General features: G+C 53.8%; 1 protein-coding gene across 1 annotated transcript in view; it reads left to right on the top strand.

Moving 5' to 3' along the window:
- MYH10 (myosin heavy chain 10) overlaps window positions 1-16507 on the top strand; it is a 124162-nt gene that overhangs the window by 80451 nt on the left and 27204 nt on the right. Inside the window, exons 17-25 of the mRNA XM_040630018.1 lie at window positions 4621-4814; window positions 4907-5028; window positions 6550-6619; window positions 6707-6867; window positions 10092-10200; window positions 10278-10409; window positions 11194-11400; window positions 14680-14817; window positions 15192-15315. Of these exons, the coding sequence (XP_040485952.1) occupies window positions 4621-4814; window positions 4907-5028; window positions 6550-6619; window positions 6707-6867; window positions 10092-10200; window positions 10278-10409; window positions 11194-11400; window positions 14680-14817; window positions 15192-15315 (1257 nt within the window). The remainder of the gene's footprint in view (window positions 1-4620; window positions 4815-4906; window positions 5029-6549; window positions 6620-6706; window positions 6868-10091; window positions 10201-10277; window positions 10410-11193; window positions 11401-14679; window positions 14818-15191; window positions 15316-16507) is intronic.

Below are 16507 nucleotides of genomic sequence, written 5' to 3'. Positions count from 1 at the left end.
CGATGCCCACCAGCAGCCCTCACCAGGCTTTCCTGACCCTGCAGATGGGGGAGTCGGCAGAGGGGCATAAACCAAGCCCTCCATTATCCGGCTCTGAGACACTGGGAGGCGGAAGCAGCCGTAACAGGTCTCATTTCAGGGAGCTGCTGGAATCTCATCTTTGCGTTTTCCGCCTTTCTCTGGTGACTGCCTTTGCCACTTTCAACAAGGAAATATTATTTTTATTTCATTTTTTTAAGATTTATTTAATCCTATACCCATGTGGGACTCGAACTCAGGACCCCAAGATGAAGAGTTGCCAACTGAGCCAGCCAGGTGCCCCTCAACAAGAAAACATTCTTTTTATTATTTATTTTAGAACGAGTGGAGGGGAGAAGGAGAGTCTCAAGCAGGCTTCATGGTGCGCGCCAAGCCCACGGCGGGGCTCGATCTCACAACCCTGAGATCATGACCTGAGCCCAAATCAGAAGTTGAAAGCTTAAGTGCCTGAGCCACTGAGGAGCCCCAGGAAAATATTCTCTTTAAATAGATGTTTTTCTGGGCCTTGATTTTGGAGTGAGATCCTGTATCAGTAGTGGGGCCCCGATCACTTAATGAAGTTCTCAAAGTCTTTTACTCATGAGATAATTGTGCTCATTGTTAGAACGAGAACCCTCGTTTAAATTTTTTAATAAAAAAAAAAAAGCTGGAAAGTCCAAAGCATTAGTGTTTTAAAAATCCAAGTATTTAGCTTTGGGTGACCTTTATCTGAGAATCAGGTTCGTTGTGATTGGTTTTCCATTTTCAGTGTAAAAAGCAGCCCTAGCTCAGGACTGTGTGCTTGGACATGGCCGAGTCCCCGCAAAGTAAACATGGCACCCCCGTCCTTGGCCATGGCGGTGACTTGTTCTTGCAGGTAACCACGCTTACCGAGGAGATATTGACCGTGCGGCTCCTGTGTTCCCGGCACAGTTTGAGGCCAGCGTTGGAGAGCAGAGGACATCGTCTGAGCTGGTGGTCGGAGGGGTCCAGAGACTCCAGTCCACAGCTTTTAGGCCGTGTGCGTGTGCCAGGTGCGGGAGAGATGTCCCTGGGGGAGCCCCGTGCTGTGGGAAGATACACAGAATACAGTGGACCTTGTCCCGGGATCTGGCCTAAGCGATTTAAAGCCTAGGGGAGGGAGGGGCCTACTGAGAAGAGGGGTGGGCATTCCAGGCAGACGGAAAAGGACGAGACCCGAGGGCCTCGTCTGAGAAGATGCACCTGGTTTATAGTTGGAGCTTCAGGTGCGGGGAAAGTGGCTGGAGGTCCCTTCATCGAGCCCTGAAATGTTTCCAGGCACCTCACACTTGTCTGAGGTCAGTCTCGTTAGCTCCGTTTACAGAGGAAGCGACTGAGACTTGGAGCAGCCGGGTGACTTGACTGCAGTCACACAGCTCGTGAGGGGCAGGTGTTTCTGGCTCAGGACTGAGTTCTGCAGCACTGGCTACACTCCAGGGCTTGGTGATTTGGACCAGGCCCTACACACTGCAGGAGACCTAGAAGGGTTTGAAGTATAGGAATAAAGAACTTGTTCAGTTGGGTCTTTTAGAAAAACCTGTTAATCACGACCCTGGGACCAGAGGCCTCCATGAAAGGAACGCGTGGTGGCTCGGGGAGAGAAGGAAGGCGCAGGTAGGAGGGTGCTGCAGGGGGGATTCCAGGGGAGGAGTGAGCCAAAATGAGGGCCGTGGAACGGAGGGACGGATGGAAGACATTTCGAGGTTTGGCTTGACCAGTTTTGGTGGCGGCTGGTATGAGGGCAGTCGAGGGGACTTCCTCCTGGTCCCTGGGCTCCGTACCTGGAGGTCCCTTCTGCAGGGCAGTCACAGGAGGGAGGACCAGGGTGGACGGTGCAGCAGAGGACGTGCTCTCCCCTGTAGGATTTTGACCTCCTGCCCCTCCTGCTTCCGGCCGCTTCTCTCCCTCCTCCTGTCTGGCTCTTCTTCTTTCCCCAGCTTGGTCTCAGGCCCCCTTCCCTCGCCATTCACCCTGAGCTGTGCCATCCGGTCCTGTGACTACTCCCCGAGTCGACAGCCCCCCATCCACCTTCCTAGTCTAGGCCTTTCTTCTTAGCAGCAGGCCGCAATGTTTTGGTCTCTCGGGAGCCCCGAACTTAGAGTATTTGGAGCCTGTCTTCCCGCTCACAAAACCACTTCTCTTCTCCCCCATCTTGCAGTGGCACCACCAGCCACTCAGCTGCTCAAGCCAAAACCCTGGGACTGATTCTTGACATGTCTGTCCTATTTTCCACATCAGCTTAATCACCAGAGTAAGTCAGCCCTCCCACCGAAAGACGTCTCGCATCCTTCTCTCTCCCTCTTCTCTGCGGTCACTCGTTCCGCTCCCCTCATCTTGCTCCGAGCCTGGACTGGCACAGTCCCCTCTCCGGTGACCCCTCCGCAGCCCGTTCTGTGCGCAGCAGCCAGCGTCGGTGCCCCAAATCGCCCTCGTGTGGCAGGCTTCCTTGGCACGGGTTGCTGTCACACCTGCCTCTGGTCCTTCCGTGTTCTTCCCGCCACCTGGAATGGTCTGCTCTCTGCTAGCTCAGTCTTACCCATTGGGCAGTAAATAGAATTTCTCCGGAGAGATCTCCAATCCACTGCCTCTCTCATACCATCTTTTCTTTCAGTGCTTTTCTCGCTCTCGGTAATTATAAATGTTTTCAGTGTTTCCTTCGTTTATTCAGTAACATACATGTCAAGCCTGTGACAGGCCAGACGCTGGGCACTTAAGAATTTGTGGAAGGCAGAGGCGCCTTTGTGACTGGTGAGCAGGCAGGAGAAGCCGGTGTCTGGTGACTGGTGCTGGGCAGTCAGGTAGAGCCAGCTCGAGTCACAGATGAGAGCCCCCAGGACGCGGACGTGCCTTGAGAGAAGCAGCTCAGGTGGTGGTTGGCTCTCCGTGTGGCTGGCTTAGTGTGGAAGGGTTTCAGGGCTGAGTGGAGTCTGGACCGCCAGCAAGTGCCACGCTCTCAGGGAAATTAGAGAAGTCGTCAGGGAGCCCAGAGTAGCCACAGAGGTAGACGAGGTCCAGCGGAGAAGCCAGGGGTGGAGAGAGTTCTCAGAATGCAGTCAGGATGGCCCACGAGCAGACGCGCCCAGGTCAGCTCGACGGTGGACAGTGTCTGCTGCTAGCGACTGACCTGTCCCTGCCTGAGCGGCATCGGTCAGGCAGAGGAGGGCACACTGGAAGTCAGTTGGCTGCCCGGGGAGTGGGGACTCGTGGACGGTGTGAAGAGTGCCAGGTGTGTGAACTACTCTCGAAAGGAGCTTGGCACTGAGGAGACAGAAGTGGGTGGACGCAGAGTCAAGGGAAGGTCACGGTTGGTGGCACGTGCAGCGGTGGGGCTGCACACTGCCTTCTGCCGGAACAAGTGAGGAGGGACAGGAAAGAATGGCAGGTGGCAGCTTCTGAGGTGGATGGTGGACTGACTTGGGGGCACCGGCAGGAGTAGCCTTGACCCCATCCCTCAAGTCTGGTGTTTCTGCCTCGCAGACGTTGTAGGACAGGGCGCGTGCACGGGCCTGGAGGTGAATCCCATCTGTCTGCCCTTCCCCAACTTCCATTCAAGGCCTACATGATGGGAACAGCGACCTCCCCTCCGGGGTCGGAGTTTCCTGTTCCGTCAGAGCCCCACTGGAAATGGAGATGTGAGCGAGGTCTTGCTTATAAAGCGCTTCCCGCAGTGCCGGGTCCCCACACGCTACCTGTCCAGGGGACAAACCCAGACACAGAGGTGGTGGTTAGGACTGATAGGACATCAACCGGGAGAGTTCAGTGGACATCTTGGGTGCTTTTCAAATATCCTGGTACTGTGTTTCGGTTATTTCACGACTGTTTTAAGCAAGGGCACTTTACACGCAGAATACCCCACCAGTGGCTACATTCGTGGTCCCGCTCAGAAGGTCAGGTCCGCATGGGTCGCGGGCCACGTCCGCTGCTGCCACCAGAGTGAGGCGTCTGAACAGCCTCGCCCCCGCCGCGCAGAGCTGAGACCTGGACTCCCTTGACGCCCCTTCCCGCGCGGCGCGCTCTTCCCATAGTAAGCATCACTCCTGCAAGGAGCTGGTGCTCGCTCGTCCCTGATCCAGTCTTCCTGACTTTGTTCCTGAAACTTAAATGATTTTAACGGAAAGTCTGAGGACGAAGAATAGCCCCCCCCCCCAGCATAGACCTTACAGGGATCTGCTTGGCGCAGGTGTGTATTTTCATAAGCTGCTTCCTACTCTGAGACTTGTCACAGTATCCATTTGTGTATCAATCATGCCGGCGGCAACCCCGCACTTACCACGTGCTGGTACGTGAGACAGGCAAGATGTTCCCAGAGCCCGTGCATTCCCGAGCGTAGCGCCGCGGAAGGCATCTGCTGGTATGTGGTATGGAGCTGTGCGCGCACCCGGGATCCTGCCCTGGGAGTGTGTGGCTGTTGGTTCCACGGCTTGTGCGGTGTCTAATACGCTGACTGCCTTACCTCTCTACGGCATCTCCTATCATCTGTCCCACAAAGCTTGTGCTGCTGACTATCACTGTGTCTTTCCTGCGCCCGCGCTTGAATAGTTCGCGTGGGTTTATATGCCTTTCCTTTTTTACTTTCCCCAGTGGACCGTATTGTGGGTCTGGATCAGGTGACGGGCATGACGGAGACCGCCTTTGGCTCTGCGTATAAAACCAAGAAGGGCATGTTTCGGACTGTTGGGCAGCTCTACAAAGAGTCGCTCACCAAGCTGATGGCGACTCTCCGGAACACCAACCCTAACTTCGTGCGCTGCATCATTCCAAATCACGAGAAGCGGGTACGTGTCGTGTGGAACGTGTGCCGGTGTTCACAGCTGACCCGGGTCGGGCCACCAAGATGAAAGCGTCCAACTGTCGTTTGCTTGCTTAGGCTGGAAAACTGGACCCACACCTGGTGCTGGATCAGCTTCGCTGCAACGGCGTTCTGGAAGGAATCAGGATCTGTCGCCAGGGTTTCCCCAACCGGATAGTTTTCCAGGAATTCAGACAGAGGTATTGCTAACCTTGACCTTCTTCCCGTGTGTTTCGGAGCCTATCTTGATACACATCAGAACAGGGAGCTGATGAGGAAAAATTTTTCCTTGTTTCCTGGATAGTTTCACTTGCCTTTCCACATAGGAAAGGGATTATTATACCTTGTGACTGGCCAAGAATATCGAGTGCCGTCTTTATATAGAGGTCACGTGCCAGTGGCCACTGTGGTTGCCTGAAAGGCGAGCTCCTGGCGGTGGGAGGTGGATGTCAGGCTGGGAGCCCGCCATGCCTTCACACACGTGGTTCCACCCGGGATTCACACGTGATTATTTCCTAACCTAGTGTTTTAAATATGAGTAATGTGTGTGTTCCTTTAGGGAAATTTACAAATTCAAGAGAAGTCAAGAGTAAACAAAAACCATTCAGGAGTGACTCTTAAAGACATTTGGGGATATTTTTCTCCATCTTTCAGTGAACATATCTGTGTAGGTGTGTTTATGTGCAGACATGTGTGTCCGTTTTCCACAGTGTGCGCACGCACGTGGACACCACCGTCCTTTTACCAACATAGGGGAGGGAATCGGATAGATTAGAGAAGGATGAAGGAAGAAAGGCAGAAGATCAACAAGTGGATGCAGTAGAAATGGATGAAAACATGAGAAACTGTTCTTTTTAAAACATCGTGTAATTTATGTATCATTGGGTATTTGCATCATTTGCCTTTTTTCATTTTTCTCTTGGAAATCAGATTTCCAATTATGACAGCATTGGCTGTTCCGTAATATAAACACGTCTGCTTTCTGCCACCGTTCCCGATGGACTCCAGCCGAGAAATGATTCTAGTCTTTAGGGGTCTGGGGGAGGCCTTACCGTGGCCCCACTGTCTGAAAAACACGGTAGAATTTTACTTTTTGTTGGTAGGAGGAAAAGCAAACTGGCATCCAGAATACAAAACTGAGTGATCTAGCCAGGACTCATCCTTTAACATAGCCACTGTCTTTTTGCTAAAATGTGTTTTTCTAGCGGTAGAACCCACCTAAAGTGCCCATATCTTGAATTACAGCCCAGCGAGCACATGCACGCCTAGCTAGCAGTGCTGTGTTGAACGTCACGCTGGTACTTTCTGGGGGAAGTGGAGGCCTCCGGCCCTTTCTGTTACATAATAAATGCCTACAAATCACACAGGGCCAGATTCTCCCTGGATTTTTGTCCTGTGAACATTTGGGGGGAAAAACAAAACTTTTTTTTTTCCAAATACCAGGCTTTTACTCTTGACCACAAGTTCTTAAACCTAGTGTTTGTCCTTGGCGAACGAAGCTCTTGTTCAGTTTGCCTCCTGTTTGAACAAAGAGAAGCTAGATCTGCAGAAAATCTCAGACCGTCACCCCCACCTCAGATCAGAACCCCCTCATGTCTTGACTCTTGCTGCGACGTGATGACCTATCCCATTCTGGCCTCTTAGAGAAACGGAACTCGCGGCTAGTAGGGAGACGTTCCCACAGATTTTTACAGAAAATTTTTGGGCTGGTTTTCTTACAGATACGAGATCCTAACTCCGAATGCTATTCCTAAGGGTTTCATGGACGGCAAACAGGCTTGTGAACGAATGGTAAGCTTTCCTTGACTCCTCTGCTTTGCGGACTACGAGGAGAGTCTGTCCTGTAGCCAACAGTAAGCGGGCTGTCTCTCTTTTCAGATCCGGGCGTTAGAATTGGACCCAAACTTGTACAGAATCGGACAGAGCAAGATATTTTTCAGAGCGGGCGTTTTGGCGCACTTAGAGGAAGAAAGGGATCTAAAAATTACCGACATCATTATCTTCTTCCAGGCTGTCTGCAGAGGTTACCTGGCCAGGAAGTAAGTGGGAAATCACGAATGAGATGCTCCCTAAGCGCATACTTGTGCCACGTGTTGTGTTTGCGCTGGAGACGCAAGAGCGCAGGACAGGAGGTCCCTGTCGCATGGGAATCGTGTTCTTGTGGCACAGGCGTCCAGGTGTGCAGATGGACGTCCCCCCTGAGGACATGTCGCCGTGAGGAAAGAGACAAGGGGCCTAGGCAGACAGTCAAGGGCTCGGGGGCTCGCTTCAGTGTGGGTCTCAGCAAAGGTTTCTCTGAGGCCGTGACACCTGCAGGACGAGAAGGCGCTGGCCTGGGCAGGGGTGGGGCAGAGCAGCCTTCCGGGGAGGGGAGCACGGCGCGGTTGTGGAAAGCTCGGCATCCCCTGAGCAGGTGTAGCAGCCCCACGTGGCAGGAGCGTGGTGAGTGTGGGGAGCGCGGCGGGAGTTACATGCAGCCAGAATTTCCAGGTCACCCGGCTGCCGTGGCAGCCAGAGAGCAATCGGGCGGGCTGCAGTGATTTTAGGGGACGGCCATCCCTGCCCCGTAGTGGTGACGGAGACCCAGAGTGGTTGCCGGACTCGAGATCCGATCAGAAGGGCTTAGGACTGGTGCGGAACCAGTGGCAGTGGTGGGGTTTCCTTCACCTCCTCCCACAGGAGGCCAGGGCTTGGGAAGGAGGGTATGGTCTGCTGTCCAGGGCCCTGTGGCCTACGACACCTGCTCTGGCTGCTTTGGTCCGCAGCGTGGGGCTCAGGTGCCTGCCTGACGCTGTCACGAGGATTTTCAGCCAAATAAGGTGGAGGCGGTATTTGTGAGTCTTTGCCCCCACGTAACAGGATCCCGAGCTAGGGAGGAGGCATGGAAACTCAAAGAAGAATATGACATCTTTGGTGATTCTCACCAGGACACGGTGGGCAAGAAGGAGCAAAAGACTTGAATTTTTATATGTCGTTGTTGCTCACACCATGTTAACTGTCACCATAGCCACCGGCCCATGGGCGCCTGAGGGGACGGGAGTGAGCACAGCTGGCTGCCTTCATAGTGCCTGGAGTTGGTAACACTTCCACAGTGACCAGAAACGCGGAACTGTCAGAAACGCCCAGAATGAACTACGTACGTTGTGAAAGTATGTGCGGCCTCTTCACTGAAATCTAAACCCTGCAAACTCACGTTGAGATCAGGAATCAAAGATCTCATCTTAAGGACTAACAGTGGACACGCCTTTGTGACCGCTACAGAAGGAGCGGCCCGGTCCCTTGGAGCCCCGTCAGTCACGCGAAGTATGTGCGGGGCTGGACTCAGGATTCGGGCACGTCAGTGGATGAAGGCATGTCCTCACAAGAGCCAGAGGAGAGCTTGGAACGAGGCAGAGTAGTGCTGACAGTAGGCAAAGAGATAGGCGTGTGCCTGGGAGTCCGAGAAGAGGTCGGAGCGCCCGGGAGACGCTGGGAGAAGCATACAAAGGGGGAAGAAACAGGTGGCTTTGACGCTTCGGCTTCCTGGCACCTGAGGACAGGACCGCGTGCTTCAGACGCAGGTTACCGAACCCCTGCGAAGAGAGTGGGACCGCGCCCGGCCGGCGTTCAAGTTCAGTTGAGGGTTGCTGGGAAGGAAAACCAGCTGCCTCGTTCAGACGAGCGACTGGCATGATCTTGACCCGTTCTGACCGTCTTCTCCCCGAGGCCCACGGATGCAGCAGGGCAACGGTTCTCAATGAGGAGACCAGGGGACTTGGACAGCAGTCTTAAAGGAAACTGCAAGAACTGGAAGGCAGATGCTATTTTGTAGTCTCAAAAAACATACTTAAAACTTATTGTTCTTATAATAGAAACTATTACAGTTAAGGCTTGGCTGAACGTGCTTGGCTGGTCGGCATAAATGAGAAGGAGGAAGGCTTTGTAGGGAGGAGAGCTGCGGGCCGGAGGACATTCTAACCAGCAAGGTGGCGATACGGAAGTTCTGGGACTCCTGAAAGGAAACGTGACCCTCAGGGCAGCAGAAGGGCAAAAGTCACCAGTTGTGCCCTAGATCTAGAACTTTCCGCACCGAAGACTGTCCTACATGACTCCAGTGCATACTGGTCATTGCTGCCACGAAGGAACAATTGTAAATGTTTCTTACTGTCTTTTCCGTTTCCTCCAAGTGCTTCTCTTCCCAGGAGAACCCTATCGCCAGTCTTGCAAAGAGTTAAGGAAAGGTAGCAAGAGGAACAGTCACAGGTCTAGAGGTGCCCGGATGTTCGTTCATTTGCCTGGCGGCCCTATTCTGAGAGGCCCTGGGTACATCACTCACTGGCTTGGATGCTGGGACCACAGAGTAACTGGGCTGTGCTCTCCGCTCCCAGGGAGCCGCACCTGGGTGGGAACTGGCCGCATTCGTGCACAGGAGTTTAGTACGCAACGGAGTGAAGGAGGCCGCAGGTCACCCCAGCGTACTGAAACCCCGGGGATCCGAATGTTTTTAAGTGGCGGGTGGTCCACAGGGGCAGCACAGACCTGGCTGAGGGGAAAGCTCAAGTCTAGGAAGCCTGTCAACGGTGTCCAAAACGCAGGTTCCGGAGGTGGCGGGGCAGAGCCAGACTGCTGGGCAGGGAGCGAGGGGTAGGACCCCCAGAGCCTGTGTCCCCTGGGAGTGCCATTGTGCATAGACAGACTAGTGGTCTCCTAGGAGGAGGAACAGCACACAGCGAACTTGGTTGGGGACTTGTTTTAGCAAGAGAGGGGTGGGGCTTCAGAAAGGGAGCTCTGTTCTCGAAAACCAGTGAGAAGTTGAAAATATTCGAGTCACGACAGTTAGCAAGTAGGTCTTGGGTCGTGCAGCCTGAGAAGGCAGCATGGGGAGGTGGGAAAGCCCAGACTTGGCGACAAGGAGACTGGGTTTCGAGAAGCATCTCCGTGTCTTGACTTCCTGGGCCCTCGTCTGTAAAGGATGAGGCATTAACCTAACCATCTGCGGGGCTGCGAAGTGGGGAGAGGAGGAGGGAAAGCACCTTGGAAAGGGGGCCAATGCTTTGTCTGCGCCAGGTCCCAAGAAAAGGCAGTAGCTCGTGAACGATACGGAGCGCCAGCAAGGGGAGGATGGGGAGGGTCGGGTCTCCGGGTCTTCACCGCCTCGGGCAGGTAGGGGCTTCCTGGTGCCGGGAGCGCACAGTCGTGTGCGGAGCGGGTACGTGGCGGTGGGAGGCGGGCTGAGCGGGCCGCACTCACTTCTCTGCGCACTGAGCTGTTGCCGGTTCCGCAGGGCCTTCGCCAAGAAGCAGCAGCAGCTGAGCGCCCTGAAGGTCCTGCAGCGCAACTGCGCCGCGTACCTGAAACTCCGGCACTGGCAGTGGTGGCGCGTCTTCACGAAGGTGGGCCCCGGGGGGAGCAGCGGCGGGCCCCGGCAAGGGCGCAACCCGCACCCCCTCACGGTCCGGTTCTGTCGCAGGTGAAGCCGCTCTTGCAGGTGACCCGCCAGGAGGAGGAGCTGCAGGCCAAAGACGAGGAGCTGCTGAAGGTGAAGGAGAGGCAGACAAAGGTGGAGGGCGAGCTGGAGGAGATGGAGAGGAAGCACCAGCAGGTGCGTGCCCGGCCCGCGGCCGCCATGGCGCCCTCCCCTGTGCGGCGGCGTCACTGCTCCCCAAAGCACAGACATTTGGGAAGAGAAGTGATGGACACGCCGCCCCACGCTTTTGGGTTTGTAGAAACTAAAGTCAGACACCTGCCCCCGTGCGTTTCCACCTTGGTCTTTCCTGGACACGTTTGCCGTCGGGCGGGTGTCTGACACCTGTTTGCCCTGAGGCTCCCAGCAGCGTCCCCTTCACGGGACTGCTCGCGAGGGACCCCGAGGAAAGAGAGGATGAGACCACCTGCAGCCACCATGGGTCCTGAGTTGCCGTCCTCTCCCAGGCAGTTACGCTTCACCGGCAAAGCCGAGCCTCGGGACGCGTTTGTAGGTGACTGTCCCAGAATAGTAGTGTCGGGGCCAGAAAGGTGAACGATGAAGGCCGAGACTCTTGATACCAGACCCTTTCAGTCGTCACCATGAACGCATTTGAATCATAGTTTCCCTTTTCCTTTGTCAGTTACCTTATAGGAGAACGGGAGTTCGTAAACTAGCATGAATTTAGTCAGTGTTGCTCAGGATAGCCTGAGACCACAGAAGCAACCAAAAACATTTCCTCTAGCTTGTCTTGCATCTTGCTGTAGCTACAGAAAATCCGAAAGTTCCGCCAGTGTTGTTATGTATTTTTCACCCTCGGTTTCTTCGGTGTCGAGCCCTGGCCCCTGAAGTCATGGTGATGGTGTCTGGTGAGGGCACGGGGGCAGCAAATGACCGTGCCGGGTACTCACTGTGATTGCAGCTCCTGGAAGAGAAGAACATCCTCACGGAGCAGCTTCAAGCCGAGACGGAGCTCTTCGCCGAGGCCGAAGAGATGAGAGCCAGGCTTGCCGCCAAGAAGCAGGAGCTTGAGGAGATTCTCCATGACTTGGAATCCAGGGTCGAAGAAGAAGAAGAAAGAAACCAAATCCTCCAGAATGAAAAGAAGAAGATGCAAGCCCATATTCAGGTGTGTGTGATGGTCTTTATTTAGGTTATATTCTGGGCCTTCCAGGCAGATCTGTTGGATGAATGAGGAGAAGCAGTGGATCTAGGTCACGTCCAGGGAGGAGCTGCCAGAGTCCAAGTCACAGTCCCGGCCCTCCACAGAGGACCATCGCTGGAAGTGCACTGTAACAGATTGTTTTTGAGCACAGATCTGTTATTTTTACGTCCTGAGGTAGCATCTTACGGCACACGGAGGGATTCAGAGTAGGAACAGCATGGGGGCTGTAGCACGCTGGGACCGCGTTTGTCCTGGGTTGTCCTGCATCATGGCACTGCTCGCTCCGTTCACTAGAAGGCCTCTGTCAAGTGGTTTGGTTCATGAGATGTGCTCGGCTCTGACAACGGGAGGAGGCCAGGAGTCAGAATAAAGCAGCCCTTCCTGGGCTGTCTTACCAGGACACAGGCTGTCCCCTCGTGAAGCACAGCCATACCTGTGGCCGAATGCCTGGACACACAGTGCACACCGTTCTTGCCCTGCCCGTGCCCCGGGATGCACCATCGTCCTCTCCTGCTCTCCCACACGCAACCTCCCAAACACGTTCTTGAGTGTCCGGGCGCCCCCATGGCCACCATCCCTTCATGGGTCCAGCACCAAACTTCCTTCCAGGTCTCTCCTTGAATTTTTCTCACCCAGTAGCTTATGTTGGCAAAGTACAGACATTCGGACATGTCTCAAAAGCACAAAAGATACCACGTGACTTCCTTGGCAAATATCCCACGCACTGTCTCATCTGGAGACCTGCAATTCACCCCAGACGCTTTCCAGCACACCTCCTAATAGGTGAGCAGAGTATCGCCAAACCTATAAAAAGTGCACATTCATGCAGCAGTTCTAGTCCTAAGCCTTTATTCTAAGCATAAATCGACAGGAGCCTCTAATTATCTTAACAGTTGGTGATTGTTAAGTCCTGGTAGGACCATCCAGTTGTAAGTAAAAAGAGGTTTATTTTTGGGGTGAGCCGTTACTGTATCGTTGCAAAGGAGCATACACAGTGAGATCCAGCTAAAAATACGTTTCTGTAACTTACAAATTCGTACGCGTGGTTTTATATCCGAGTGTACAGAGATCTAGAATATTCACCATCAGTCCTGAGCTCTCCTTAGTGGCATTACCAACGGTTTTGATTTTCTTTCCTCTTGAAGCGCATGGGCTCATCTCAGAAATAACATTTGACTCGTATGGGAGAAGGACACCCAAAGTCCCCTCCACTGTCCTCAGCCTCGTTTCTTATACTCCAGATTTCAATACCCCCACGTCAAATGCTTGCATTTTTTTTTGTTCTGTTTTGTTTTTTAAGATTTATTGATTTGAGAGAGAACAAGTGGGAGGAGGGTCAGAGGGAGAGAGACAATCAGCAGACGGCACACAGAGCACTGATCCCAGAGCCCAACGCAGGGCTCGATCTCACGACCCCGAGATCATGACCCGAGCCAAAAATCAAGAGTTGGATGCTTAACTGACTGAGCTACCCAGGTGCCCCAAAGTGCTTGCATTTCTTTAGTCTATTTAGGGAAGCGAGCATGTCCTCGTAGAACAGCAGAGTTTACATTGTGTTTTGCTTTTCCAGTACGTTCTATCTCATTCTTTACTAGACTCCTTTTTAAGCTCTCATTTTTGGCATTGCTATCTGAATTTATTATCTCCTTCTGTGACATGTAAATTTTTTCAGACACATTCTAAAACTAGTTGGGTGATTTTTTTTTTTTTTTTCCTTTTTCTTCCATCCGAGGAAAGCAGATGTTTCAGAAGTCAGGATCTCCCAGGCCCCATGGTCCGTGCACGGCCCCGGGATAACTTGACCTCGTTGGTCCCTCTTCTGTCCTTTCATTGACCTGTGAGGCTTTGAGGGGCTTCTGATCTGTTCCCTTTGCAGCCAAAACTACTGGAGCTGGTTTTGATGTGATTTTGTTTTTAAGATGAATTTCCTGATGACATTATCGATGAAGGATTACTGTAGGGAACCTAGTGAACCCAGCACTCCTAGTCTCCTCACTCCCATCACCACCATTACTGCTGTTATGTCGCTCGCATAGATTTCTTTCTTTTTTTTTTTAAGATTTTATTTATTTATTTGACAGAGGGAGAGACAGCCATCGAGAGAGTGAACACAAGCAGGGGGAGTGGGAGAGGAAGAAGCAGGCTCCTAGCGGAGGAGCCTGATGTGGGGCTCAATCCCAGGACGCCGGGATCATGCCCTGAGCCGAAGGCAGACGCTTAACGACTGAGCCACCCAGGCGCCCCTAAGATTTCTAAGCAGCTTATGTGGATTCATTTATTAATTGAAATTATAGGGGCTCCTGGGTGGCTCAGTTAAGCATCCGAACCTTGACTTTGGCTCAGGTCATGATCTCAGGGTCGTGAGATGGAGCCCCCATCCAGCTCTGTGCTCAGCGGGAGTCTGCTTGGGATTCTCCCTCTCCCTCTGACCCTCCCCTTGCTCGTTCCCTCTCTCTCTCTCTTAAATCTTTAAAAAGAAAAGACATTACTGAACACACCCACGTTCACTGCTTTTGTAAAGTTAGGAGACTGGGTGCAGGGGGGCACCTGACAGAAAGCAGACTGTGGGAAACTGTAGGGCAAATGACCTATTTTGTTTAAAAAACAAACGACGAGGGAGGAAGAGACACGGGAGCCTAGAGAATGAAGGCGTCTCTAGAGGCTTCTCAGTCACCGTGTGAACCTTACTTGGATTCCAGTGCAAACGAACAAATGTATTTGTAAGTGGTCTTGGATCTTTTAGAGAGACAGCTGGAAGGTTTTACAGAGAAAATAGGAAGTTTGGGATTTGCTGACTCAAGATGCCCTGGGGGATGTGGGGGGAGTTGGTGCTCGTTCTGGCAGAGCCAATGGCTGCGTCGGCACCAGGCTCCGTGTGCTGCTCCACGCTCTGGCTCGTCTGTTGGCGGCTTTTCACAATAGCACGTTGATCATTTACACAGGTCTCGTTCCAGAATCAACCAGGATAAGTTTCTGAAATTGACCGTACGTCGTCTATACGGACAACCCTGTTCCGTTGCGTCTGTTCAGTACAGACAACGAGGCAGGTGTGTGTTACCTCATCGGCTGAAAACACTGGAAGCCCACCCAGCGTGGTGACGGGCTCCCGTCGTGACAGTCAGGATGTCCCTGCCGTTCTGAAAACCAGAAGTCGGCGTTTGCACTTGCCGTGCGTGCCTCCGACGGGGGGCGCCAGAACGTCGTGGGGCAGGTGGGCGCTGACCGTGTGCTCTGCTTCCCAAGGACCTGGAAGAGCAACTGGACGAGGAGGAAGGTGCTCGCCAGAAGCTCCAGCTGGAAAAGGTGACGGCAGAGGCTAAAATCAAGAAGATGGAAGAGGAGATCCTGCTTCTTGAGGACCAGAATTCCAAATTTATCAAAGTAAGAGTGTTTCCATTACAAAGTGGATGCACTCGCTGGAAGGGGCGTCCGGCGGGAAATTCTCAAGAATGGGGGTTCGTTTCCTTTTCTCTCGAAAGACAGAGAATGTTTAATTATTTAAATCCACCAGACAGCCTTGTAATCTTCCAGATGTTGGACGTGCGCATCTCGCACGCACCGATCCCTGCTCAGTGACCGGGCCCCGTCCTCGCAGGCCCAGCTTCCCCCGGCATCAGCCGTAGGACTCCCCCTCCGTGGAGCTGTGGGACCTGCTGGGGGGCTGGGGGGTGGCGAGCACCCGTTTTCTGAGCAAGACCAGGCCCCCAGTGTGGTTTGGAAGGCCTTCTCCGAAGCAGTCGCTTCTTTCTCTTCAGGAAAAGAAACTCATGGAAGACCGCATCGCAGAGTGCTCCTCTCAGCTGGCTGAGGAGGAAGAAAAGGCCAAAAACTTGGCCAAGATCAGGAATAAGCAGGAAGTGATGATCTCGGATTTAGAAGGTTAGTGTTTGGGGTCGGAGGAATGTAGGCCGGGGACCTGTGGGTGTTCACGTGTGACGGACAGCAGAGTGGGCCATGGCAGAAGGCGCACACGCCAGGTAATCCGTTTGGATTCAGTTACGACAGCAGGCCTGTTGGAGCTAGCATTTCCTGCCTCGTCTCCCAGCATTCGTGATGGGCTGGCGCCAATTTGATTGTATTTAAGTTAGCTCCCAGGGTGAGACGCGCTCCCCGGAGCCGACCCGGCCAAGTGCTGAGTCGGAGCGGCTGCTGGACTGCATGTGCGTTGAATCTGAGAGCAGCCTGAGTGTGCGTAGTTCTCCTGCCACGAAGCCTGGCAGCGACAGGAGCGACTGCTGAGGGCGGCCACGTCGCATGGTGACGGCAAAGGGAATGTTTACAAAATGAAGCCTAGCTTTGTGCAAAAGAAACAGAGAGGGTGGGACTCAGGGAGAGCACGGAAGCCCCTGTTGGGTCGGGCAGCCAGACCCTGGTGTCTACACTGCAGGAGGAGGAGCGCGGCCCTCGATGCCCGGGTGCTGTGTGAGGGTCTGCGTGGTGCCCGCGGGGCCCCAACCGTGCTTTCTCAATGCGTTCCTTTCCTGGTGGGGAGAAAGGGGTCGTTTAAGAACCTACTCAGGGTTTTGTTGTCTTGTTGTTTAGTACAGACGGGAGAGGATGCTAGTGAGAGGTCTTCATAAGCCAATTTTGCCGGTACGGGGTTCTTCCACTAGGGAAGGACCCAACACATATACCTGCTCTGATCAGCCTGTGATGCTCGGTCCCCTCCTCTGTGTGTGCTGGTCGTGCAGGAGAACACCAAGGCAGACGGCGCAATGTTAGGAGGACCTCCGTGGGGAGGGAAGGATCCCTGGCATGGTTAAGGAGTCCCTACAGAGCTGTGGTGGGGAGGGCGGGAATCACAGGACCCTCTGCCTACGCTCCATCCCCTCCCTCAGGGCCTGGGAGCTGCGGTCCTGTTTCTAGCCAGGGATTCCCGGGGAAGGGGCGTGGGGTGACGGGCAGTCACACACGCTGCCTTTGCCTCTGCTGAACCCTCTGCAAACGTGGGCCCAGCGATGGGTGCGGGGTGAGAGGGCCCGGGTCACTTCCGCTCCAGGCGTGTGGGCTCACTTCCCACAAAGACACATCCTTAGAACCACCCCCCCCCCCCAGTTTCTTTCTGAAGTTC

This window comes from Ursus maritimus, unplaced genomic scaffold, assembly GCF_017311325.1.
Source record: "Ursus maritimus isolate PB19 unplaced genomic scaffold, ASM1731132v1 scaffold_14, whole genome shotgun sequence".
NCBI classification, from domain to species: Eukaryota; Metazoa; Chordata; class Mammalia; order Carnivora; family Ursidae; genus Ursus; species Ursus maritimus.
Note: the sequence above shows the minus strand (reverse complement) of the source record. Positions and strands in the feature narration are given on the sequence as shown.